Genomic DNA, 25,342 nt, shown 5'->3' on the forward strand with positions numbered 1-25,342 from the left:
TTCTCATACCACTCATATGCTGACGACACCCAGCTCCTCCTATCGTTCCCGCCAGACGACCCCACAGTCTCGGCACGGATATCGGCATGCCTCGTTGATATCTCGGCATGGATGAAGGAACGCCACCTTCAGCTTAACCTGTCAAAGACTGAGCTCCTTGTCATCCCAGCCAGTCCCTCTGTACAACAACAGATCAGTATCCAGCTCGAATCAGCTCAGCTCATTCCCGCAAAGTCTGCCAGAAACTTGGATGTCATGATTGATGACCAACTAACCTTTAAGGAGCATGTGGCTTCTGTTGCTCGGTCATGCCAATTTGCCCTGTACAACATCAGAAAGATCAGACCCTACCTGTCTGAACATGCAGCACAACTCCTAGTACAGGCGCTTGTAATATCACACCTTGACTACTGCAACTCCTTACTGGCAGGGCTCCCGGCATGTACGCTCAAACCTCTGCAGATGATCCAGAACGGCGGCGCATCTGGTCTTCAACCAGCCCAAAAGAGCACATGTCACTCCGCTGTTCATATCCCTCCACTGGCTCCCAGTTGCTGCCCGCATCAAGTTTAAGTCCTTGATGCTCGCCTACAAAGCAGCAACCAAAACGGCTCCTACCTACCTGAACTCCCTCATTCAGGTCTACGCCTGGTGCTGCCACCACAACACGGCCCTAAGTCTCTATCCAGACTCTTCTCTTCTGTGGTTCCTCGGTGGTGATTTGATCCGCAGAGTCCCTCTCAATCTTTAAGAAAAGGCTAAAGACCCAGCTCTTTAGTGAACACCTTCTTACCTGATGGACTGTGTAATCCAAAAAAAAACCAAAACTCTTTATCTGCCTCTATGCACTCTATGCACTGCCTCGTAGCACCTACGTCCTGTTGGACCAGAACTTAGCTTTATGGCACTTACTCTCGTTCTCTCTCGACTAGATCCTTGCTTGTGTTGTATTAAAATCTCATGTGTACGTCGCTTTGGATAAAAGCGTCTGCCAAATGGGAAATTGTAAATTGTAAATCGTAAATTACATTTTATCTATTTTGTCACATATTGTGTACACTTCTGATTTTGATGAGGGTAATGGGCTTTAGGTCTGCTGTTCAGTCATGAGATAAGTTATCTGGGTTGTATTACAGCACTCTTGCCCTCTCACTTCCTCTCAGCACCCTTTAAACCGATTGTTATTTACACCCAGTTGCTAATTCTGACTCTCCTTTGCATAAGTGGCTTGCTTACGACCTCTCCTCATTTATAAATGATAGACCTGCACCTGCCCTCTGCTCCTATGCAACTACACTTCTCCAAAGCGGAGGGGGAGAGGTGACTTTTGTTTAGAAGGTTGTGATTTAGACTGCAATGCCATGTGGCCTAACAGGCAAAGAAATACACAGTAACACTGTTTACTGAGCCCTGCTATGTTATTTTGTCAATGACAGTCAGGGGAGGACACATTCAGTACAAAGCCTGTAAACTTTTTTCCTTTGAGGCTGGATTAGTTTATGGACAAGAGGGACCCCTGCTGGCAAGAAACTATTTCCATCAATAACGGGCCACCTTGAAACAACAGTGTTACTGTTCTTTGAAAGCATATTGATCTAAGATACAGTATGTTTTAGGACAATATCAAAAAAAATTGTACACGTCATTCTTGCTTTCAAGGGAGTTTTTATCTGTTTTTTCTTTATGAGATATTTGAAAGCCTTTTAAGCAGATTCATCACAAGTACAGATTTACAATGTATCTAACAATGTTCACCACATTTAATGTAAGTGCCTTGCCAACCTCATTGGTGTCACTTTTTTCCCCCAGGACCTTCCAGCAGTCACCTTCCTCACTATCACCCAGCAAGTTGAAACTTAGTGAGGTGAGCCTCACTGCAGCCTTTAGGAGGCTTTACTGAGTGGCAACCAAACAGGTCCTCTTGTCACTCAGCTCATTTCCGTGTAGTAGAGTGAGATTTGACAGTGTAAAACGTACTGTACTTTTTCAAGGCCCCCAGTGACGGCACAATGTAGCAACAGACATTAGCTGACAGCTCCCACCAACATTTCAACATAACAAAAGTAGTTGGATAAGGTTAAGAATTAATTCATATATAGGCAAAACTTCTTAATGAGCAATAACTTCTAAAATCTGTCATTCATGAACATCACCATACTGTGGACATGTTTATCTAAGTAATATGATTATCTCTTTCCAACCTTTTGCATTTGTAGCGTGGGGCGCAAGGTTGGTGCACAAGGTTGGAAAATGGAAACGAATAAACAAGACTCTATCCTCTCAAGTGCCCTCATATTGAAGCATATCCAGGTAAATATGAGTACAAAACTAAAAATCAATCAGTATGTCACTGATGATGACTCAATGCCCTCTTTCTCTCCATTAAAGAGGCATGGCAATCTATTTGCTTCCAAAATGCCAGCAAATGTTCTGAAATGTTCATTAAAAATGAAAAAAACAACAACAAAAAAAAAACTTCCAACTGCCAGATAGCCTAATATCTCTGAGTATTATATGGCTTCCTGAAATTTTTTTTTTAAGGCCATTTCCTCCTACTGGCTTCACGCCAAATAGATACGACACTTAATGTTTTGATTTCTCGACATTCCTCGTGCTTTTCCTTGTATTTCCAGTCAATCAATTCTAAATTGTTCTCATCATTTACAGCAACATTTTCAAATTCCATTCCTTCTGCCATAACACCAGCTGAACTGTAAATCACTCCTCTGTTATTTTTATTTGAGTGCTGGTCTGTTTGTGTAACAAGTCACCAAGCTACGGCCTTGACACTGACAGGCAGGCTCGGATAGCCTTGCAGTCTTTCTCATGGACACAGATACAGATACAGATACAGATACACACACACACACACACACACACACACACACACCTTCAGCTCTTCAAACCGACATTTCCCTCTTAATGTTGTCACTTGTCAGCACTAAAGCCACTTGTAACTATTCCAAAATGACTGTAACTGAGAAGTTATTTGAGACAGAACAGTGAGGGATGGTCTTGCTCTGATGCAAGGCAGAAGTTGCATGCATGCACATGTATGTGCGTGTGCGCACTCAAAACCTCACACACAGAGATTAAACATTAAGCCTGGCACTGGCACTTGTCACTTAAGTAAGTGGAAATGGGAGGAGTTTCACTGTGGTTAATGTAACAGTTTGAGGAAATACACTGTTACATCCCTCTGTCTGCTTCTCTGCTACCTGATGGGAAAGAGACTCAACATGAGACAAACTACAGGTACTACATTCAAACCTTTGCATTTTCCCTATCTTTTTCCAGCTGGCGTGTTTTTATCTCTATGGTGTTTCTCATCCGTTCTGCTGTCTTTTTATCTTGTAGTAAAGTCACTACATTGTGCTTTCTTTCTGTTTTTCTCTGCTGAAGATACTGCATTATGAAATGTTGGGAGCAAATTGAGATGGAATGAGAGGAAAAAGTAATCCACAGTATTGACAAATAAATAAACTACCCCCTTACAAAATATAGATTTTACCTCACTTTACCTCTACACCTTCACTTCTTGGAGTTGAACAAACTGAACACTGATTTTACCCCTTGCATGATAGCTGTGAGATACATTTAAGGCAGATGGTATTTGCATATCACAAATGATATATTCAGCAGTGATCATTAGTCCTGGTTTCACATACTTATGTCTGTATAGTAGGTCAGCTAATTATGAATATTCACCAGAGCCAGTTGAGCCTCAGCAGGGCTTTGTGTGTGTGTCTGCAGCGTCACTGTGTCCTAGAACAGGAGAAAGAAGGTTTATGGTGGGGAAAAGCAAACAGTGACCCATTAGCTGCACCAAAGTGCCTGCCTGTGGTATAACCAGCTGTGATCAGTGAGGGCTCAGCCACTCAGATGTGATGTGAGAGAGGCGGTGTTGGATTTCATTTGAGAGCAGATGGTTAGTAGATGCGTTGGTGACATCATCTACTTTCTGCCAGTTGCATCATCAAGGCACATGACCAACTTCTGCCATCCTCTGGTCTATCCAGGTGTCGGGCATCAAAGTGGTCTAAACTGATTTACTACCCAATTAATCAAACAGATGAAGGAGACGCATAAGGGGGAGGAAATTTGTAGAAGTACTGTAAAATGCTGGTTTTGTTTTTATTTTACCCTCCCTAAAAATGTTATGAGCTGACAGTAGATCTGGGTCAAATAGAATTTTCTAATAATTCTTTCCATTTATTTTAACCTGCTTGGAGCAAAAAACGGATGGGTTTGGCCACAAAAAAACAAGGAGTGCCAGATTGTTTAAACTATTTGAAGGCCAAAGTATATATTTCTGTGACTGACAATATCTGCCAGTATCTCACTTGTCCTGCTGCAGTAAACCCCGTCTACCTGCTGCTCCAAGCAGACTAAAACAAACGCTAGGATTTATTAACAAATGCTGTTTGACCCAAGTCTGACTGACTGACAGGTCCGCCCCAGTTCTGATGGATTTTTCTCCTCTTGGGCCGTAATTTCATTATTATGAAATATTTATTAGACATTTGCAACTCTAATTTTTTGTTTGACTTTATTAGAAACAGCTCTTTAATTTCCTCTTTTTGTAGACAGGACAAAGGCTAAAGGTAATCACACTCTGTCGAACCTTGCTTTATGGTTCCACCTGATAATTGTAGTCAGCAGATTTGTCATGCAAGGCTCACACACCAGTCTCACTCTTGAGCAGATGCCTCTCAGCTTTAAAGAGAATGGTTTAGTGGACAGAACCGCGCAGACTTTCATAAAGCTGTAAGTTCAAATGGATCTGTGATTGACAGCAGTTAATGATTTCATGTATAATTTGTGTTGGTATGCTACAAAATTTGATCTGGAGTGTGTGATTTCAATACAGATTTAAAATGAATATGGGAGCTAGCTGTCATATTTATGATAAACATAATCATTTTTTATATTAATTTCACTACCTCAGTTTGTGCTGCTAAAACAATTAACTTGATATGATCTCTGTTTTTCAAGGTTTGGTGGAAGTAATAGGGCTGACAGAGTAAGTTTCATCTCCTTTTTCACACTAATATCCATATTTTTAAAAGTAACTTCATTATTTCATTGCACCATTCAAAACGTAACAATTTTAATGTGGAAAATATTCAAATATGTGTAATAATAATTATTTAAGCCGCTCAGACAGCTTAATGAAGTTATGTACGTAGGAGAGAAGACATTCATGACAGATCAGAGTTGGGAGTTTAGCCTGAAAAACAGAGTAACAGTCTGGAGCTTCTTGTGTCCCAAAATAGTATGTTACATTATTTTTCTGCGCATACAGCCAGAGAGGATTTTTGAAATATTGTATTTGACTCTGCTTGGCATGTTGACTTTTGGAACTGGTAGATAGTCGCCTTTAAGACTTTGGGCCCAAGATAAGCCCTCGACTGCACAGATAAATGCTTTTGTTATTGTCATCATGATTTAGAACACTACAGATATGATTGTGCTGTTAGCGTGTACTAATGATTACAGCAATGTAATCAAAAGTGAGAAAATAAGCATTCCATTATATAGTAATTTATTCGTTGAATATTAGACCTAAAGTTTAGGTCTGAACTTGGGTATTCAGTACTTTGTAACTGAAAAGCAATGTCAAATGGCTCCTCTTTTTCCTTTTGAAGGAAATTTACATTCAATCCTAAAGAGGGAATAGACAACCCAGTGATGGTCATCACAGACGATGCAGGTACTTCACATATGTTACAACATTTCCAAATATATTCAATCAGACGGTGAGTAAACTGTGCTCTGAGAAGACATGACAGCACTTATCCATCTCCTGCTCTTCAGACTCGGTGTCCACGCCCAAACCTCGTCTGTGTGCTCTCAGACGGGACGAGGGGCAGTCCTATGGTTTCCATCTGCGGGTGGAGATGGGCTGCCAAGGTCATATTATCAGAAACGTGACGTCGCTGGGGGTGGCGGAGCGCAGCGGCCTCCGAGATGGAGACAGGCTTCTGGAAGTCAACAACTGCTTTGTTGATGACGTTTCTCACCCCGAGGTGCGACTCTTACATAAGTTAAATGACATAAGCTGCTCATAAGGACTGATAGGATATATGCAATAACATATTCTAACTGGAGCTACTGTGTCTCTGTCTTTATGAATCAGGTGGCCAGGAAGATAAAGCTAAGTGGACACCAGCTGTGTTTATTAGTGCTGGATGGGGAGGAGTATGAGCAGGCTGTGTCCCGGGGTCAAGACCTCCGAACCCTCACCAGAACACACAAGGCCGAGGGCTGCAAACCCCCCAGGCTCTGTCACATCAGCAGGGACCCCGCCTCAGGCCTGGGCATCAACTTCACACCTGTGGAAGGTAATGTTGCCAATGGTAATCGCCCTGGATTTGAGAGCAGGACCTTCATTTAAAGTCTGCCGTTCGTACAGTGCAGTTCTTCTCCAGCAGTTTCTCCCCCTGTTCCTCCCTGTAGGAGAGAAGGGTCGGTTCTCTGTGAGCCTGGTGGCAGGAGGCCCAGCCCAGAGGGCGGGGGTGTGTAAGGGGGATCGTCTGGTGTGGATGAACGGAGCAACAGTGTCTGATCTCACACACTCTGCACTCAGCAAGATGGTGCGTAGTGTCATGTGTAATAAGCTGTTTCACAATCAATTTTATCCCTCCTCATAGGTATCTACATAAACGTTCTGGGTTACCAGGAGCAAGGGTGGAAAATATCCTACTCAAGTAGAAGTACTGTTGCTTTGCTGAAAATTTACTTGAGTAGAAGTAAAATTACTGGTGTCAAAATCTACAAGTAAAAGTATCTCATTGAAAAATGTAAAAGTTACTGAGTTAATTTTGAAGAGAGAACATTGTTACCTATGATCTTTCCTATGCAATGCTAAAAGGACAAAAGGAGATAGAATTTGAACTCTCTTCCCTTATTTAAAAAATCGAAATGAAGCCCATAAACAAAGTAAACTCATGCTTCACATGTCTTCTCTGCTGACTGACTGTTTACTGCTATTAGCTCCACAATTTCACATTTTACCGTTGGCTAGACTCTGATGTAGTACTTTGAAATGGAGGCAATTTAAGGCAAGTAAAATATTTCAGTCAAAACATACAAAATTACTAGTTTTTAATCATGTTCTGTATTTAGAACTTGCCAATGCAATAAAGGCATTTAAATTCTTTTCACTTCAAGTTGATAACTTTGGTTTCTCGTATCCTCCTATACAAAATTACTGGCTTAAAAAATGCTCAAAAATGCATGTATACAAAAACACAATGCAATAACAAGAGTAAATGTAATTTGTTACTTCCAACCTTGTCTGGCAATAATAAAGAATGTTTTATTGTAGGTGAAAAAATGTGGCAATCACATCACCATCTTGGTGATTGACAGTGAGAGTGAGAACAGCTATGTCCGGCAGAGGATGCCCATTCTGCCTGCCATGGCTGTTCCACATAACCTGCCTCACACAGCCAGGACACGCCACCTGGTCTCTGGGCCCGAGGGCTACGGCTTCTTCCTGAGGCAGGAGAAGACGCCATCAGGACGCATAGGTGAGGGGGAAAAACGCCACAAAATTCGAACACATGCCCTCTACCTTTTGGACTCTGACTTATTTTCTGTGTATTTTCAACAATAGCTCATGTTCTGGGTGAGGTGGACTGTGGCAGTCCAGCAGACAGAGCGGGTTTGCAGGAAGGAGAGCTGCTGCTGGAGGTCAATGGGGAGTCAGTGGAGCCGCTGAAGCATGAGGAGATTGTGGACAGAGTGAGGCAGGGAGGCCAACAGGTCGACCTCACCACCATCACTCCACAAGGACTAGAGTTCTACACCCAGGTGGGTGAGAACAGTAACCAGCTAGGACAAAGGTTTCTGTAAAACACCATGGCTTATATTACATATATCTAATAATCAAGTGGTTATTCATGGGTGCCGGCTGGGCACGGCATGGTGTGGCACTCTCCATACCTTAGTCCGAGGGAATCCAAGTTTGATCTTGTATTTTCATCATTAGAATAGAGAGCATACGTCAAGCGAAAATCAACAGAAATCTATTTGGAAGCCACATCTAAAACCAATGTTCCCTCTAAGCTGTGTGTATCTGTGCAAGATAGTTTGGTGACCAAATAATAATTAATCTTCTGATATTTAGTCTGTATATGCAGGTTTGGAAGTTGTCATGGCAAATGATATCAGATGCAGGGACTTCAGATTTTAGTGAGTTGATGCCCCTTGTGTTTACTTTCTACATTTCATTTACTGCAGCTGGGTCTATCGCCTCTTCTCTTCTGTGGGGACGATGCTGGTGAGAGAGGAAAAGAGAGCAGTGTGCCAACCTCTGTGGCAGCACAGCAGACATCACAAGGGGAAACAGTTGGCTTGTCCAGTCCAAGACTCTGCTCTCTCCAGAAAGGCCCTTTGGGGTTTGGCTTTAACCTGGGCTGTGTCCCACAGAGTCCCGGGACCTTCGTCAGCCAGGTACGGATGAAATAGTGACTGGATATTTATTTGACAATTGTTAAAGCATTGCTGTAAGTCTTTATTGGAGGATGCCGGGGTGTTATTTTTTATTCTGATGGTTTTTATATGGTGTTGGTTCTTCTTCTCCTCCTGTAGGTGGCTCTGGGAGGCTCTGGGCAGACAGCAGGACTACTTGAGGGGGACGTGGTGATGGAGATCAATGGACATACTGTGGAGGGGAAATATCTGGAAGATGTGATTATGATTGTGAAGGAAGGGGGGAATTTTCTTTCCTTATTGGTTATGGATAAGAGTAGCTACAACAAGGTGAATCAGAATCAGACGCCCTCTACTAGAGATGCCATTGACTCTGAGGTAAAAAAACAAAAACAACAACAACAAGATAATCTTCTTGGAGTTAATTTATAATTTCAGTGAGCACCATTTTAAGTTTATTTCGTTTGTAACTCCACAGGAGGAAGAAACTCAGGAGATATCGGCTCTGTGAGTGACAAATGCTCACGCAATCCTGATGGCATCCCCCAATATCCCACTGAGGAGACATCGACTGGAGTTGAGCAAGAAAATGTTAATCTCACAGAAGAGTATATATATTGCTCAAAGTTGCCTTAATCTGATTTTTGGGTTTCTCAAATTAATCCAAAAGATGAAACAGTTAAATAAGCAAAATAAATCTCTGAAGAAATGTACAAGCAGTCTCAAGTGCACAAACCACAAAGCAATTTTCTTAAAAGTGATTTGTGTGACTCTGCATTATGACATTTAGGGATTTAGTAGCCTACATTTACAGTGTTAGTCTTGTTCAATAATAAGCAGACATTATCTTAATCAGAAAGAGATAACTGCACAATAAAATGGAGTATAAAAAGACATGAAATACACCACAGCTTAATGTGTAATAACTTCAGAAATGTTAATCAATACTTTTTTGGGTTGATTAAAGTCACATGCACATCATCTCATTAAAAGGAAAGATAGGTGATGGTCAAATTAATTCTATTACGTAGAAGCGGAACATAACTTGTATTTGACACAATTAAAATGTTTGTTCTTGTAGAGAAGGTGTATTCCTGCATTATGTATGTAGCTGACAGTAAAAGTTGTAGAATGATGGATCATTTTTGCATTGTACTAACATTTTAAAGTGTATTGCCATTTGGCACCTAAAGTTTGAATATTCCCCACCTGTTTGCCATGAAGTCACGCATATGACACTGTGCAGAAAATACACAAATGCATTAAAATTCCAAAGGGGCATTTGGTAGGTGTCCTAGGGTGTCATGGACCTTTGCCTCTGTGAGTATATTTCCTATATGTGTTGTAGACTTATTTTCAACAACTAACCATGATGATTTTTATGATTAAACCTGGGAAAATACTTTTACTTCTAATTCTAAGTGGCTCTTGGGCTCCATTAAATTATTTAACATACCAGACTGATGCTGTGGTTTTATTGCCATTCTAAATGAATGCACTTGAACCTTTGCTCCTGCATAAATGCAACAAATATAGTATGTGGCCCTCATACCTACAAAGACAAAATATCTCTCAATATATACACTGAATTGTATAACACTGTAGGCTAGGAGATAATGTGGAGAGTGAACCTATAAGTCACTCCTATTCAATTTCTAAATTGGATCATTTCTAGATAATTAAATACTAATTTTGTCCGGACACACACATTGAATCCTTGAGGGACTGAGGGACCTCAGTTTGAGAACCACTGGTGTAGACCATGGCAGTAGGGTATTATATTATCGGTGTAGACCAATGACTGTAGCTGTAGTGTAGACCGTGCAGAGCAGCCTGTTTCTATACAGGCAGTTACGTGGCCAGCTGCACTTGTGGGTCTTTCTGCTGGAGGTGACATTCAGTCGGCTGACACGGCCAGTGGGAACAGTAAGCCGTGTGGTTCCAATAACGTTTCAACATGGCACAGGCAGTGCAGAAATTGGTGGCAAAAGTACCTACATTGGTCGGCGGTAAGTTGAATTGTTGCTACTACAACATGCAACTAATTATGGGAAGATGCGTGGAAATAAATAACAGCTTCATTGGCAGGCATTAGCTAGCTAGGCTAATGTTATGAACAGCACCGTGACCTAGCCACAGAGACGGCTAACTGGAATTAATGTTATCTAATGTTGCCTAGAGCAGAAAGTACGTTAATCAGTGAAGTGGAAATTTGTCTGTTGTTTCTTTCCTAATTTGTTTGTAGACTAGTTATGATGCGAAACTGATATAGTTTACACTGTATGAATAGAGGCCAAATAGCTCGTTAGGTAATGCTAGCAAGCAGGACGTCCCTGCAGCACTAACGTTAAATGTGGAACGCGGCTAGCCACCGATAGCATGGGGAAACACCGTCTGAGCCATGACCGCTGTGTTTTCTCTCTCCTAGCCGCTGTCACCTACTCCAAACCCCGGCTAGCGACCTTCTGGTATTACGCCCGTGTTGAACTGGTCCCTCCTTCCCCCGCTGAGATCCCCAAGGCCATTGAAGGGGCTACAAACATCATTAAGGGTTTCCAGTCAGGACGCCTTGGACAAACTACAGTGAAGGTGCCTGGATATCAGAGCCTGACAGATCTAGACAGAATCTAGACAATGTCTAGAACTGAAACTGTGTCTGAATCATTTGTCAAGATTAGATGTGCAGTTACACATTTGACTTTGTAAGCCCATTAGCTTACACTGATGTGCTATGCTATGTGATAGGCTGTAGATCTGAGGTTTTCACTGAGCAACTTATAAGGTGTTGTCTGCCATTAGACCTCCTAGTCCTAATGACGGTTTTCTGTCTCATCAGTTATGTAAGATTTACACCATCAACCACAGTGACATGCCATGTCAGTGGGAAACACAATAACATGCATCTAAATTTTAGGGTGAAGTGAATTAGTTTACACACATTTACAAATGAGAAGCGGTTTTACTTCTGAATTCCTGTTGTGTTTAACCCTGTTGCAAGCAGAGATGGCACAGGAGTTTAGCAGTTTCCAGTTACTAGGGCATTCTGCAGAGCCTTCTAGTGGTCTGCAGATATGAGATGTATGATCAAGTCTCAGTCAAATTATGAACTCTATGAAGCTCTATTATGAAGCTGCTCATCCAAAAATCTTACTGGAGATGGCATGCCATTTATCGACCTAAATTGTTTTGGTTAAGCAATTATTGGTGGCCCAATGAAAATCTTGTAAAAGGACAGCCTGAATCGTTAGCAGAACTTTAACTGGGGTGTTAAAAAAACATCTCATGACAACACTGTCCTCTCCTCAGCATTATCATGAACACTCAAAAAGAATGATGGCACACAGAGCTTGATTCACATCAATATAGGATAGTAATGCTGTCTGTAAAACTCATTGATCTGTATCGGCGACCAAGGAATTGCAACAATTGACAGGTGACTGGCACAGCTTACGTTGGCCCATAATTGACACAAATAATGAACTCACATTTTCACAGAGATGATTAAGCTAGCTAATTAGAGCAGAGATACAACAGAAATGTCCAGTAAAGAGGTGATGCATCACAATGTGAAATACTGTAATGGCAACACTGGTTTGTCATTTGCATTTTTGACTTGAGAGTGAAATGTCTTGCGATGCCCTTCACTCACTCATAGCACTGTCCTCCATCGTCGAGCCGTTGAAATTGCGAGTGGTGGGGAGGAGATTGGCCGTGTCTTGAAATTCCAATGGGCAGAGAGTTTTGTTCCAAAACAGAGAACAGGCCGTTAAGTGAGTTTTGAAAGGCAAAAATCTCTGCACCTGGCAAAGTAGGCTAATTGCTGAGTCATTGTTATTGCTCAACAGCCCTATCAAATCCGCAAAGATATATTATGGTCATTTTGTGCAATGGGAGACTTAAAATCTTAACTCCAAGTGTTTTTTAAGTCTTGCCAATGGTCCTTGGCAGCTGTTTCACAGCACTAGCCAAAGGCCCTTCAGCCATTTGAAAAGAACCCATCTGAAGTGGCATTTTATTTATCTCTTTTCATTGTTTCACCCTACACTGTAAAAACTTAAAATGTATGTAAACATATAAATTAATGGGGAAACGGGATTGTCTGGCAGGAAAACATTTTCTCAGACGTTTTGTCTGATAAATATCCCTAGCTGGCAAATGTAAGTGTTGGCTAATTTCAATTTGTTTTTCTCACAGGATGCATTAAGGAATGGACTGGTGGCCACTGAGGTGCTGATGTGGTTCTATATCGGAGAGTGCATCGGCAAAGGAGGCCTTATTGGCTATGCTGTCTGAATGTTGGACTGTCCTGATGCTTTTTTTCTTGAGCGTTGTATGCTCAACTTCCTGCACCAATCTTGGGATCCAATAAATAAATGTCTATTGTTGAAGAACTACATTGTGTGTTTTTGAGTGCTTGCTTTCTTGGTATACTAGAAGGCCATTTTAATATAACATGCATTTATCATGTACAAAAACAGAAGTTTTAAAACCTAATGTGTTACTTCTAACAAACACTTAGCAAGACCTATTACAGTAAAGTTACATCCTCAACAATGGATTAAACCCACTTAAAATACAGCAAAATCTAACAAATGCTATGCAGGGTGTCTGCTTACATAACCCTCATTTCATTCAAGGGTAAATAAAACATATTTAAATGATAGAAATTTATTTTGAAAATGACCCAAACCCCATGTTTTTATCATTCATTTTCTCTACCCACTGTGCAGTTCAAAAGTATTGAATGATTATGTGTTGGCATATTCATGCAAAATTATGGAATTGTTATTATGGAAATGCAATTATTATGGAAATTCAGATTGATTACACTGTTGGTTTTGCAGTATTTATGCAATAGTGTTAAATATGAATTATTCAGTTATGTTAAAGGGGGGGGGGGTATAGTTTGATTGCACTGTTGGTTTTGCATTATGTATGCAGTAGTGTTAAATATTAGTTATTTGGTTAAGTTAAATTTGGGGGGTGGGGGTTAAATGGAGAGCGAGAGAGAGAGAGCAACATCCCTCCCACCATTTACCTTAACTAAACCAGATAAGAACTGTAAATAACTAATATTTAACGACTGCATAAATAATGCAAAACCAACAGTGCAATCAAACTATATCCCCTTCCTCCCTCCATTTAACTTATCTAAACCAAATAAGTAGGCTACCTAAATAACTAATATTTAACACTACTGCATAAATGCAAAACCAACACTGAAGTCAAACTATCTCCTCTATTCCTTTCGGATAATCGATTCTGAGATGCATCGCAATTTATTCTTAAACATTTCTGCATCGAGGCAGGTAACTCAATAATCGGATCTTAAAAAATTAATTCTCAACATTATGACATTATTATTATTATGACAGTCTCTTGTTTACATTGGAGTGAAGCTGTGAGAGAACAAGTGCGGAGGATCTGCAAAGAAACCGGTAAATGTAAGTAGTTTTCACATAAACCGGGGCATGTCTAGATAAACCGGGGGATGTGGGGATTTTTGCCTCGCTATTTGTACATTTTGTTGAGCGATTGGAGTGGCCATTCAGTCTGAATATCAGGCTACATAAACCGTAAAATAGAGGAAAATTCGAATTCATATAATAGGGCCCCTAATTAAAATGTCACCTAAACCAGCAAGTTATCTCTCAAAACGTCTCCGGCCGCCTCCTGAAACTGCATGTCAACTATCCCTCATTCAATAGGCGCAGATCCTGTGCAGGCCCATGGCGCAATTTAATTCAATGCATTGTGTATTGTGACAAGGTTAGGTTAATTAATTCCACTAAGGTACTTAGGCTAAATACCATAAATTAATAACGTTACCTACCGTTAAAGTTTGTAGGTCAGCAAAAGAGGAGTTATCAAGTTACTGTTTAAGGGTTAAGCTTCTCAGTGATGCACAACTGAAAATGTCTTATTTTCTCAAAAGGCCCAAGGGTTGAACTATAAAGACCTAAAAGAAAAACTCTATTATGTTTTCTACTAAATTATTTACATTGGGAAAATGCTGAAGATTTTAGTCCAGTCTCAAATATGCCCTCCACCTAGACAGACACTTCATGTACCCATACCAATATAGTTGGTACAGTGCAATAGCTTATTGGAGAGTCATTTTTACACATCCCCAGTCTGTCAAGAACATTCCTATAGGGGTGTTATTTCATGGACTACCAGGCACATCATTAAACTAATCACATCTCTGTGGAAAATGGCTCCATTGGGAAAACCAGGGGATCCCTTAAGCAACAGAATGACAAACACTGACATTCAACTCAACCTGTAGCTTCCTACATCCTGTAGCTTCCCATCTTTTCCCTAAACTACATTGGAATTTAACTTGTTGTCTTGACCCCGCTATTGCTGTTTGTACTGAATAATGTGGGATATCTCAAGTCTACATTTATAATCTAAAATAACTTCAAATACATATACTTTATATGTTGAAACACTGGTTTATACCCTGTCCACTACACATTCTCACCCCTCTGACTGTACACTGATGGTGCACCTTGGAGGATAAAGGTGTTATCTGTGATCCATAAAAACAATGGGAGCATAATAGCTGTTCCTTTTGCAGGTATACTTTACATTTGATAATAGGCTAACACATTGTTTTTAGCAAGTAGTCATCTAAATTTGATTTCAGTCCAGCTTCAAAAGGGTTTTTAGTGTTGAGCTTCAGTCAACCAACAGAGGGTGCATGAGGACTGATAAAATACTCTTCAAGTACCGTGCAGTATCACTGAAAGTCAGAACAGGTGATTTGCTGACTCACTGTAAATGGGCTGTTTCACACACCAGTTACATGTTTTAATGGAGCTACAATTCAAACTCACTAGCTGAGTGAATAACTATGGAAATCTTAGACCTTGCCTTTGCTGATGCTCAGACAAAAACAGTAAAATAAATAAAGCATGTAGCAGTTTTCTAATTATATGCCTTAAAACAATCATTAACTAAATCACCATCAGACAGATCTATTATAACATGAGTAATGCTAATTTAACAAAATAAATAATACACAATTTGGTCCAGTCAATATATTGATCTTCTATTAAAATAAAAAATGATGAACAAGTCATCTAGAAAACACAACAATCAATTCATTTATTCAACTCTTTATTGAGAACTATCAATGAATAATTCTTGTCACAAAAAACAAGATCTTTTTGAATAATAATTATACTCTGGTTCTCCTTTATATCAATAAACAAGACATTAAATAGAGGTTAGTTCAAGTGACAAAACTTTAAGGAAGTTTAGCAACTGATTATGTAATAACAGTCAGATTATGTAATAATTTGTTAAAAATGTCATAAAATATCCCTCTAAATTGAATGTAATAACATTAACATTATTACATTACCCATACCCATCATAAGAGTGTAACATATTTTTAATTGATGATTCAATAACAATATTGGCTAACAATGTAATGAGAATGTAGAATTTAGTTACATTCACCATTCGTCATTATTATTACATCATTAATTAAAAATCTGCTTATTTATATAGCGTTGTCCAGGAAAATATTACATTTACAGGTTTTAATACATTTAGAGGGACATTTTATTCATTTTTTACATTATCCAGCAGTTATTAGATCATCAGTTGCTACATGGGGTAACACTTTTCATTGTATTGTACTGTGTGATTGTGTAGTAATTATGTATTATAATAACACCTTATAGACAGATAACTATCATCAAACTGTGACTTGACAGCACAATGCACACCTTATAATGTGATGTGTAGAGTTATATGTATAGGCTATATAAAAAAAAGGATATACACATTCAGGAGGACTTCTCTTCTTCAAAAATAAGCAAATTCATAGAACTTCATTGATGTAGTTTGGGACAGTTTCCAATTACTGCAAAAATATATATTCCAAAGGCATTACTGTATATTATGAGAAACAAAACATATACAAAACATTCTCAGATTTCCAGTAATTGAATCAGAGGGGGATATCAGTGTTCACTTGAGTTGGCAGATCTTCACTGAGGTTCCAACTCCGAAGCCTGGATAGAGGGGCTCAACAAACATGGTCTCAAACCTGTGTAGCAGCGTCATGGTGTTGCCTATGCTGTAGAACGCCAGGACGCCTGCGGTGTGGTCCAGGTAGACGCCTATCCTGGGGGAGTGGGGGGCGTTGATGGCCTTGTCCACTCGGTTGTGCCAGGCGGAGTAGCCTGTGTCAGAGCAGAGCAGACTCCAGGACTTGTCGTTGTAGCCCAGCAGACACAGCGAGCCTTTGCCCTTGCGGCTGATGCCCCTGTAGGCCACGCCCATGGAGAACTCCCCGCTCCACTCGATCTCCCAGTAGAAGCGGCCTCCGGACAGGGCCTCCCGGCACAGCACCTGGGCGAAGCTGTCGAACCTCTCGGGGGTTTCTCCGTAGGGCTGCAGGTCCCTGGTCCGGATCACCTTCCTGCTGCTGTCGGACAGGTGCAGCTCCTTGTAGGCCGTGTTGGGGTCCAGTCTCAGCTGGCAGAAGTCTGAATGAAGAGAATCAATACAGTTCTATTGTCTGTATCTATTGGCTGAGTTGAGAAAGGGTCAAAAGTCAAGTAAATGGACCAGATACTTACATTTTATAAAATCTGCTCTGCTTTTGGGCTCTGGAGGAGGAGCACTGTCCACTGTAATTTCTTTGACTGGAGACAGAGAAGCAATATGTCAGACAATGTGTATTACACACAACTGCATACGCCCACACCCACACCCAGTCCTTTTGTTTATTTGCTTTGTGAGTCAATTCTTTAAACTGAAAGAATCTATGATCTAATTGCTTTGTAATTTGCTTGCAACAATTCATGGCAAACACACAATAAACTGAACATAATAACTAAGCTCCTAGTCTTCTATTGCTATAGGAAATGACAATGCTCACCTCTGCTCCGTCTCTCTAATGTCCGACTTTCTGTAGTGTAGACCGGGACCTCATTCACTGTAAGACATAAAACATTCATAATCAGCAAATTGAGTTTCTGGAGTTTAATTTTCCCACTTGAAACAATTGTGTTTCCAGTGTTGAGGTCAGACCTGACTTGGAGATCTTCAGTAGTTCCTCTCTGCCAAACTCCTCCAGACGTTCTTTGATCTCAGCCACAGCTTTCCTGGCAGCCCCAAAGGAGAAGTCGGGGTTCACGGTCACTCTGGGTATGAAGCCGTCATCAGTCGGGGTGCAGAGGTAGTTGAAATTCTGATGGTCAAAGAAAACGTGTCAGATAAGCTAGCTTCATGACAAAGATGAATAGGCATCAACATGAGTTAGATTTTGGGGAGGTGGGTGAGAAGAGGAGAAACATTACAGATCACTTGCTAAATATGAACCCAATGATCATTCCACCATAGTATAAAAATATTTCCCTCAGGCGCCCACATGTCTATCCAGGGTCTTGACTTGTTAGTTGATTGATGGATTGTGGATTTAATGTAATGGCTTCTCATTTGTGTTAACTAGAGTGAAAACTAGTTCAAGTTTTGTGATGGTTGGACAAATTGTCATGGAGTTGGAGACAATTTTGTGACAGACCACAGTCTGTTGCAAATTCGTTAATGAATGGTGCCCAATTTATTTATCTGATTTGACTAATTTATAAACTATTTGTGTAATAGGCCTACAGTCCATAAATGCTACATGCAGTACAAAATTGGGGGTTGATAGGCTTAAAAAAAAGCATAAAATCCCCAAAAATGGCTGGGAAATTGCTTTTTTTTTTTTTTCACAAACAAATCTCAGTAGAGAAGACAAATGTGTCAATCAAGAATTGATGAATATGTGTTGGAGGTTTCATTGCTGTAGGACAATGATGTAGTTAAAGCTAAAACTACAGGACTTTATCCCCGTCATATCGCCGCTAACAGGAATTCTGCCATTCAAATCCACATGGAAATGTTTACGGTTTTGACACTCGACAAGATTTATAGTAATAGGGACATCCATCTATTTAGACAGTGACAGTTATCTGTATGCATTCAACTTGATATCGACAAAAATGTGAATAGCAAAACAAAGTGCAGCAATTGGCTCCTCTTTCAATGGATTTGCTTGTAATTTAATATGCTTCCTTGTAACAGAGGGCTTGATATGTATATATATATATAGTTTCACAGTGATCATGTTCAACCACTGTGAGCAATAAGCCAATCTGTTCAAAGGCCACACCCACATGTAGCAATCAACAATCCACTTTGAAATATTGACTAATATTTGGTCCAAATGTAATTTGTAATTTTTACGGCATTTGATCAACCACAAATTAGAGTGTTTTCTCTCTCATTTGTGGCTTTGAGAGAGACCTGTTTTCTTCTGAATTATCCTAGGTCAATATCACATTGAAATTCTGTTTTAGACTGGATATTTACTATGTTAAAGTCCTCCCTTACACATCGCTCCGCAGTGAACATTAACATGACAACTCATCATGTGTTATTTCTTAAATAGATGCTGTAGGCTATACATCACCTGCAAGAAATGAATGTGGTCTTCAGTGCTGTACAGCTGCTTGAGGCCAGACTCCTTCTTCTTCAGCTCATCAATCTCCTGCTCCAGCCGCTCGATCAAAGCCTCAGCCTGGTTGAACGCAGACTTCTCATTGATGCCGATCAGCTTGGTCACCTCTGACCTCATCCTCTCGATGGAGCGAATCATGTCCTCAAACATCTTCTGGCTCTCCACCATGGCTCTCTGGGCTGAGCTCTGGACAGGACACCCAGGATGTCAGTATTTTAGCTGCTGCTAAGTTCACCACAGATCCCTTAATAAGGGATCTGTGGTGAACTACACTGTCATGAACATCTGCTGTGGCTTATTAAGAATCAGCAGTGATGCAGACGACACTATTACAATCATTGCAGTAAGGAAGTTTGTGGTGGTTGAAATACCAATGATCCAGACTGACAGTTGGTAGAAAAATACAATATATTAGTGCCTTGGTTTCCTTACTTTCAGTGAGTCCACAGCAGTCCGCAACTCCTCCAGCTCCTTCACCCTCTCCTGGCATTTTTGTCTAATCTCAGCTTGGGAAACTCCCAAGAGTTTCTGTTGATGGATTGAGAGAGAATTACATCACACATTTAATATTCACCTTTTTCACTGTTTTCTGCAAAGCAATCCCGTGCACCATTTGCACTGCCTTCCAGCTTTAGCTTAATTTATTATGCAGTGTTGTGATAATTCATGATAAAAGTTGTACTGAGGGGTAGTAAATCTTGTTATGTCTTACGTTGGGTAATACATCAGTTTTTCTGTCAGTGATCATTCTTGGCTCATTGTAGTGGAATGCTATGCGGTGCCATCTTACGAGATATAAAGCCTCATATTTAATGGTTCAATAGAAGGATTCTTTCTCATCAAGGAATAGCTGGGGAGATTGTTCTGTATGTCTAATAAACCCCGCTCAAAGAATCTCCTTAGTATGGCCGGCTTTTATCTCAGAGGGAGAGGGGGAAGAAATCTGTAATGGAATCCTGGCCATGTCAGGAATGTGAAAGTACCGCTGCCTGACTTTTTAAAGAGATGTTTCAAGGTGCACAGAGGACTGACATGCAGAATGGAGGGCTTCTAATTCAGCTTTTACTCAAGCCCACCAACCCATTCTTCAAGATAAGCTTGAGGAATGCGGGGAATCTAGGGAGGGGGGGGATGAAAATGAGAGGGGGAGGGGAGAGAGTAAGAGACGGAGTGAGATGTGTGAGACTCAGGTTGTAAATCTGGGGATGAGAGAAACCAGACTCCCCATTTAGTAAAGAAAACTTCAACAGGATGAATTATTACTTCATCTCGTAATAAAAAAAAAACTTCAGCTCATATCCCTGGATGGCATGACAATACCCTTCATAAATCACTCATGCATATACATTGTAATTGCTCAGAATGATGCAGATTTATAGTAGCTGCCGAAACTTCTTATCTAGTCTACAATGCTTTACAGGCCATGTGATTGGTGAGTAATTTGAATGTGAGTGAGGTGTTGAAGGCCTTGACTCCTGGTCGTGAAACTCCAGTATCACCACAGGCTCACTCCCACAGGTGGGAATCAGCCTGGGCAGAATGAAGTCATGTTTCTGTGGTATCTTTCCCACAGCTGGAACACCACACACTGTAAAAGGAGTTTTCAGAGCTGATAACTGAGACACTCCTCCTGCCACCACACAGCTAATCAGAGGGCTGCATTTGTTTTGGCGGTGAATGCCTGCCAGGCTAGCTGATAGCGTTGGTGAAATGGGTCAAAGTACAACCACTAGTAAGAGTGCGGGGGTAGCAGTTTGGGAATAACACCACATTTGCCTTAACTCACATTACTTCAACAAGACTGTCCTATTTGATCCTCAAGGATGTGATTCTTGTCAAATTATCTCTCTGTGAAAAACTTTGAGTCTATTAGAGCTGAATTCTCCCTTGACTGAGCACTGTAGTTTCAGCTTTGTGGTTTCTGTCATACAAGTGAATGCACTGGTTATCTTTCTTCATCATGTTATCATGAAATTACACCTTCATTTCCTGAGAAGTTGATTGCAAGTGATTTTTCTAACACGTGAACAGTACTGCTATGACTGTGTCCTACAGTTTCTAAGCAACTCTTTAGGACCCATCAGCAGAAACAGGAAGACTAACTGCTCCTTACCTGTTTCTCGCTCCTCTCTGCCTCAGCGGAGACGATGTCGTGGCCCCTGTGTTCACTGACTGTGCAGATAGCGCAGATACACATCTGGTCTGTCCGGCAGAAGAGCTCCAGGGACTTCTGGTGCTGCGGGCAGATCTTCCTATCCAGGTTCCCCAGCTCGTCCACCAGCTTGTGCCTCTTGAAGGTGGCCGATTCATAGTGGGGCTTCAGGTGCTTCTCGCAGTAGGACGCCAGGCAGTTCAGGCAGGACTTGACGGCCTTGAGTTTCTTCCCAGAGCAGAAGTCACAGGGGACGTCGCTCGGCCCGGCGTAGGTGTTCCCCGGGGCTGCGTTGAGGTTGAGGTTGAGGTTCAGGCCGCTCTTCTTGATCTTCTCAGCCACCATGGTCAGCGTGGCGTTGGGCCGCAGCACGGGCCTCTGGGTGAATGTGATCTTGCACTGGGGACAAATGTAGATCCCTGTGTAGTCAGCCTCGTTCCAGTAGCCGCTGATGCAGTCCATACAGAAGCTGTGGCCGCAGGGGATCGCCACCGGGTCCCTCAGGAGGCTCACACACAGGGGGCAGCTGAAGTAATCTGGAGACGTACGCTCAGCCATCGCGACAGGCACACAAAACACACAGTCAGACCTGCAGAGACAGGGAGAGAATGCCAGAGGTAGACAGGGATACCGTCGAGTGCGCCTGGGAGCCCGCCCTCAAGACTGTGGTACAGCCTGCCAGAGACAGGACCTACTTGTATTTCTGAATTCCAGAGGTTATTGATTGAAAGCAGACTAGGCCCTCCCCCTGTGCTGTGAGTATATCGAGCCCAGCCCAGTTCAGATAAGCAGGTCGAGCAAAGGCTGCAGGAGACTTAGGGAGAGGGAGGGAGAGGGAGAGGGAGAGGGAGTGGGAGAGGGAGAGGGAGAGGGCGGGCATACAGGAGAAGAAAAGGAGGATAGGCGGAGAGGGAGAATGAATGAACTGTAAATGGCACAAAAAGTGAAACTAATGTGCTAGTGTTTTCTGTAGTAGTGTTGGATTTCTCTAAAGACTCATCTGTAGATAAATTACACTACACACTCTGAAACTGTTTGACATTTCTCTTAACTGTTAAATTTCCACACAATTTTTGTCTCTTTTGACACTGGATACAGTCCAACAAACATGGAGACGAAGGTAGTTTAGGAATTTTATGGACCACCCTATAAACAAATAGAGACTCTCTGACCACAGGCAGAGTTTCAGGGTAATTTCAAAGGCACCTGTTCGCTGCTTTTATCACCCAAAATTTGTAGCCGTGTCCAAAGTTTAAACTGCCTCAGGTGTTTTGTCAAAGAACAATTTGAGTTCAGCTTATGAGCTACTTGTAATATTTACTCTGTGACTGGTCAGACCAGTCTGGTCACTTTTACAGGTGTATTTGTAACTGTAGATATGTAGATAGCATCTGTGTGTGAAACAGAGAGAAAACATTCACTGGGGAGGCAGACCAAAAAAAAAAAGAAAACCACACATGCATATACACACAGAACATTCCTGTCAAATACAGGTGTGTTGTCACAATGGATGTTTTAAATATTTGTGTGTGTACTTCATTACAGGTTATGTTACATTTCATTCAGCCTTCCTTCTTCTCATGTTTACTTGATTTATTGCCATCTACAACCAGCCTGGGGAAAGGATTCAGAGGAGACCCTGACAGCTGTCTTCCACTCTCTTCTCTCTCTAAGTATCTGCTGACATCATAGCCCCTTATTAGCATTTCAATTAGGCCCACTCCTTGGTTTCCTCCCATGCTAATGTCTGTCATTGAGAGTATTTTTTTTCTCACTCATTTTATTTTAGAATTACTTTGAAAACCCCTTGACTGTCAAAGAATTATTTGTTGAAACTGTGTTTTCTTCTGGATCTGGATCTGGAATTGTGTAACAGACAAAATAATTGCTAATTTAAGGTTGTGCAAAGTACATTTGGCTCCTCCCTCTATACACATCTTGCATCACTTCATAGGTAGTTTCGCCTCTCTCCATATTCGGTCAGGTTTCTGATAAGCCAGTTTTTCTTTCCTTCCTCTTTTTGAGAGATAAAGTCTCCTGAGTAAATGGAGCGCTCTGTGCTTACAGATTAACTACCTGTTAGAGAGAGAGAGGAGAGGATCGCTGCAAAGGGACGGGACTTTCAGCATGGCTTTGGTTTATATGAGAAGAGTCTGTGTTTCAACCGACGACAGGAAAGCACAGACTATAAGCTGCAAGTTAGTCAAGGACAATGTCTTTATTTCATTGAGAAAGTGAATATGAAACATAATCAAAACATTTACAGTACGAGGCACTTTAATGAGATTGAGATAATAACATGCTTCACCTGTAAGATGTTTCCATAATAGTAGCATGTTTGTTATGAGCCCCGATGTTCTTTAATCAAACAGAGAGAAACCACATGGTCATCTCTGCTCGGTCCAAGTTCAAGGTCAAAGGTCAACCTTCATTAAGGTGTGGTGAGGAGATGTTTTGAAGGGCAAGTGAAAGAGAGCACAAATGGCCATTTGATTAAAGAAGTCAGGGACCCATTTCAGTGAGTGTGATTAATCAGAACATGAAGACAAGATATTTAAGTGTTGTGGGGGGACAATGGTTACATTTGTTAGTGCTGGTAGATACACAAGGTGAATAGGAGGAGTGCTGACACTGACACAAGCCAGATGTGAATGAACAGGCTGCACATTATTACAAAGCATCGCTGTTGTTAAGACCACCTTGGTTGAATCCAATACAAACCCAGACCAGCACTTCTCAGCACGTCTCAGTGAATGTTGAGACCAATGAGGAAGTGAGTCCAAATCAAAACATAGACTGGAGTAGGCCAAGTCTTATTTGTAACCAATACCAAAATACTAGGCACATCTTTTAAAATTGTCATGATAATATATGCCATTTTGCCTTAAGATACACATAAACACATAAAGCTGAGAACTTTGCATGCGTTTTGCATACTTCTTTGGAATTATTTACATTAGTTTCAGGCAGAAGTATGAGCTTTCACACAAAAATATACATGACAAAGACAAATTAAGTCAGTCAGCGAAACTGAAAGTTCCAAAATGAGATTGGACTCGAGCCCCATTACAAAACTTTGAGAAAATGGCATTTGTTCAAGAAAAATTTCAGGGGAATTAAGTTTGTTTATGTTAACACAAAGTATCTCAAATTTAAGAGGAAAGAGGATGATATGAAAATAATGAACATTTGACAGATGTTCATTTGATAGGGTTTGTGTTTAGAAACCTGCCGGCTATGAAACATTCTTCAGAGTAAGACATTCAGTAGCTGTAGAGGTTGAGGAGAGGCAGAGTTTATGTCAGGTGGGTGAGATAGTTTTGTATTCACAGTGAAGTCAGTATGTCAGACATCAGTGCAAAGTGTAGTAAAAAGGGCAACAGGTCCCGCCTCTCCATAAAACATCTTCATTTTATGTTCCCAGTTTTTATAGAACCAAAGTTCACCTGATGGCTAACTAAAGACATACAGGGCCAATTAGCTTAGACAAGAGTACAGGCCGAATAATTTATGTAAATAGGGATAAACACTTTCCAAGACAATAATAAAATGTCCTGATTAAATACCAGCACCTACGCCAACTTCACCCACGATTGTGAGGCCCTTTGAAGCTCCATTTTGAATGTTATTGGTTTGAATGGGGAAAAACGTACTTTGCCATCAGATGAACATACAGGTCACTGGAGCTTTTGAAAGTGACTCTTTCTCAGTTACCGCACCGATTTTCACCTATACTTGATTTAACTTTTCTTTCTTTTTTGGGGAATACAGTGGCTTCTGGTAATGTCAAAACCAAAACGTAATTTGTAGACTTAATTTGTCAATGTGGATACAAAGGAGAGACCCATGTACTCACATGTTAAGGAGGTGTTATGGGGTGTTGAAGTCTATGACTATGAATTCATTGGTTTTAGCTTTTTCAAGACATAACTGGCAGTCATTACGTAAATCACAGTAAGCAAACTCACAAATCTGTAATCTGAAGGTCATGAGGATTATCTGAAATATTAAACATGGATTTCTCATATTGTTCTTCCCTGGGGCAGTTTTGTTCTCCAAGATCTTAAGTGCAAATTGTCTTAACATTGTCTTAATATTTAATTTCCTAAAAATGCTATAATAGACATTATCTGTGCATCTGACTCACTATAATAGTAAATAGTTTCAGATGAAATTGGCATGAATATAGGATCTTTCCAAGAAAATAAAATATAGATTAACAA

General features: G+C 40.9%; 3 protein-coding genes across 3 annotated transcripts; 2 read left to right on the top strand and 1 right to left on the bottom strand.

Moving 5' to 3' along the window:
* Positions 1-3,228: 3,228 nt before the first annotated feature.
* nherf4b (NHERF family PDZ scaffold protein 4b) lies at positions 3,229-8,950 on the top strand. The gene is made up of 11 exons (XM_071900892.2): positions 3,229-3,255; positions 4,996-5,023; positions 5,649-5,713; positions 5,818-6,029; positions 6,140-6,344; positions 6,460-6,596; positions 7,331-7,535; positions 7,622-7,818; positions 8,248-8,460; positions 8,599-8,817; positions 8,918-8,950. Exons 1-11 carry the CDS (start codon positions 3,240-3,242, stop codon positions 8,948-8,950), a joined length of 1,530 nt encoding a protein of 509 aa, XP_071756993.2. The 5' UTR covers positions 3,229-3,239.
* A 1,362-nt stretch (positions 8,951-10,312) lies between these two features.
* atp5l (ATP synthase, H+ transporting, mitochondrial F0 complex, subunit g) lies at positions 10,313-12,835 on the top strand. Its single transcript, XM_071901667.2, has 3 exons — positions 10,313-10,448; positions 10,868-11,028; positions 12,634-12,835. Exons 1-3 carry the CDS (start codon positions 10,397-10,399, stop codon positions 12,730-12,732), a joined length of 312 nt encoding a protein of 103 aa, XP_071757768.1. The 5' UTR covers positions 10,313-10,396; the 3' UTR covers positions 12,733-12,835.
* A 2,802-nt stretch (positions 12,836-15,637) lies between these two features.
* Positions 15,638-21,772, bottom strand: ftr82 (finTRIM family, member 82). Its single transcript, XM_071901270.2, has 7 exons — positions 21,081-21,772; positions 19,400-19,495; positions 18,920-19,153; positions 17,494-17,653; positions 17,342-17,398; positions 17,040-17,105; positions 15,638-16,946 (listed from the first exon to the last, which is right to left on the bottom strand). Exons 1-7 carry the CDS (start codon positions 21,675-21,677, stop codon positions 16,426-16,428), a joined length of 1,731 nt encoding a protein of 576 aa, XP_071757371.1. The 5' UTR covers positions 21,678-21,772; the 3' UTR covers positions 15,638-16,425.
* Between the last annotated feature and the right edge of the window lie 3,570 nt (positions 21,773-25,342).

This window comes from Centroberyx gerrardi, chromosome 11, assembly GCF_048128805.1.
Source record: "Centroberyx gerrardi isolate f3 chromosome 11, fCenGer3.hap1.cur.20231027, whole genome shotgun sequence".
NCBI classification, from domain to species: domain Eukaryota; kingdom Metazoa; phylum Chordata; class Actinopteri; order Beryciformes; family Berycidae; genus Centroberyx; species Centroberyx gerrardi.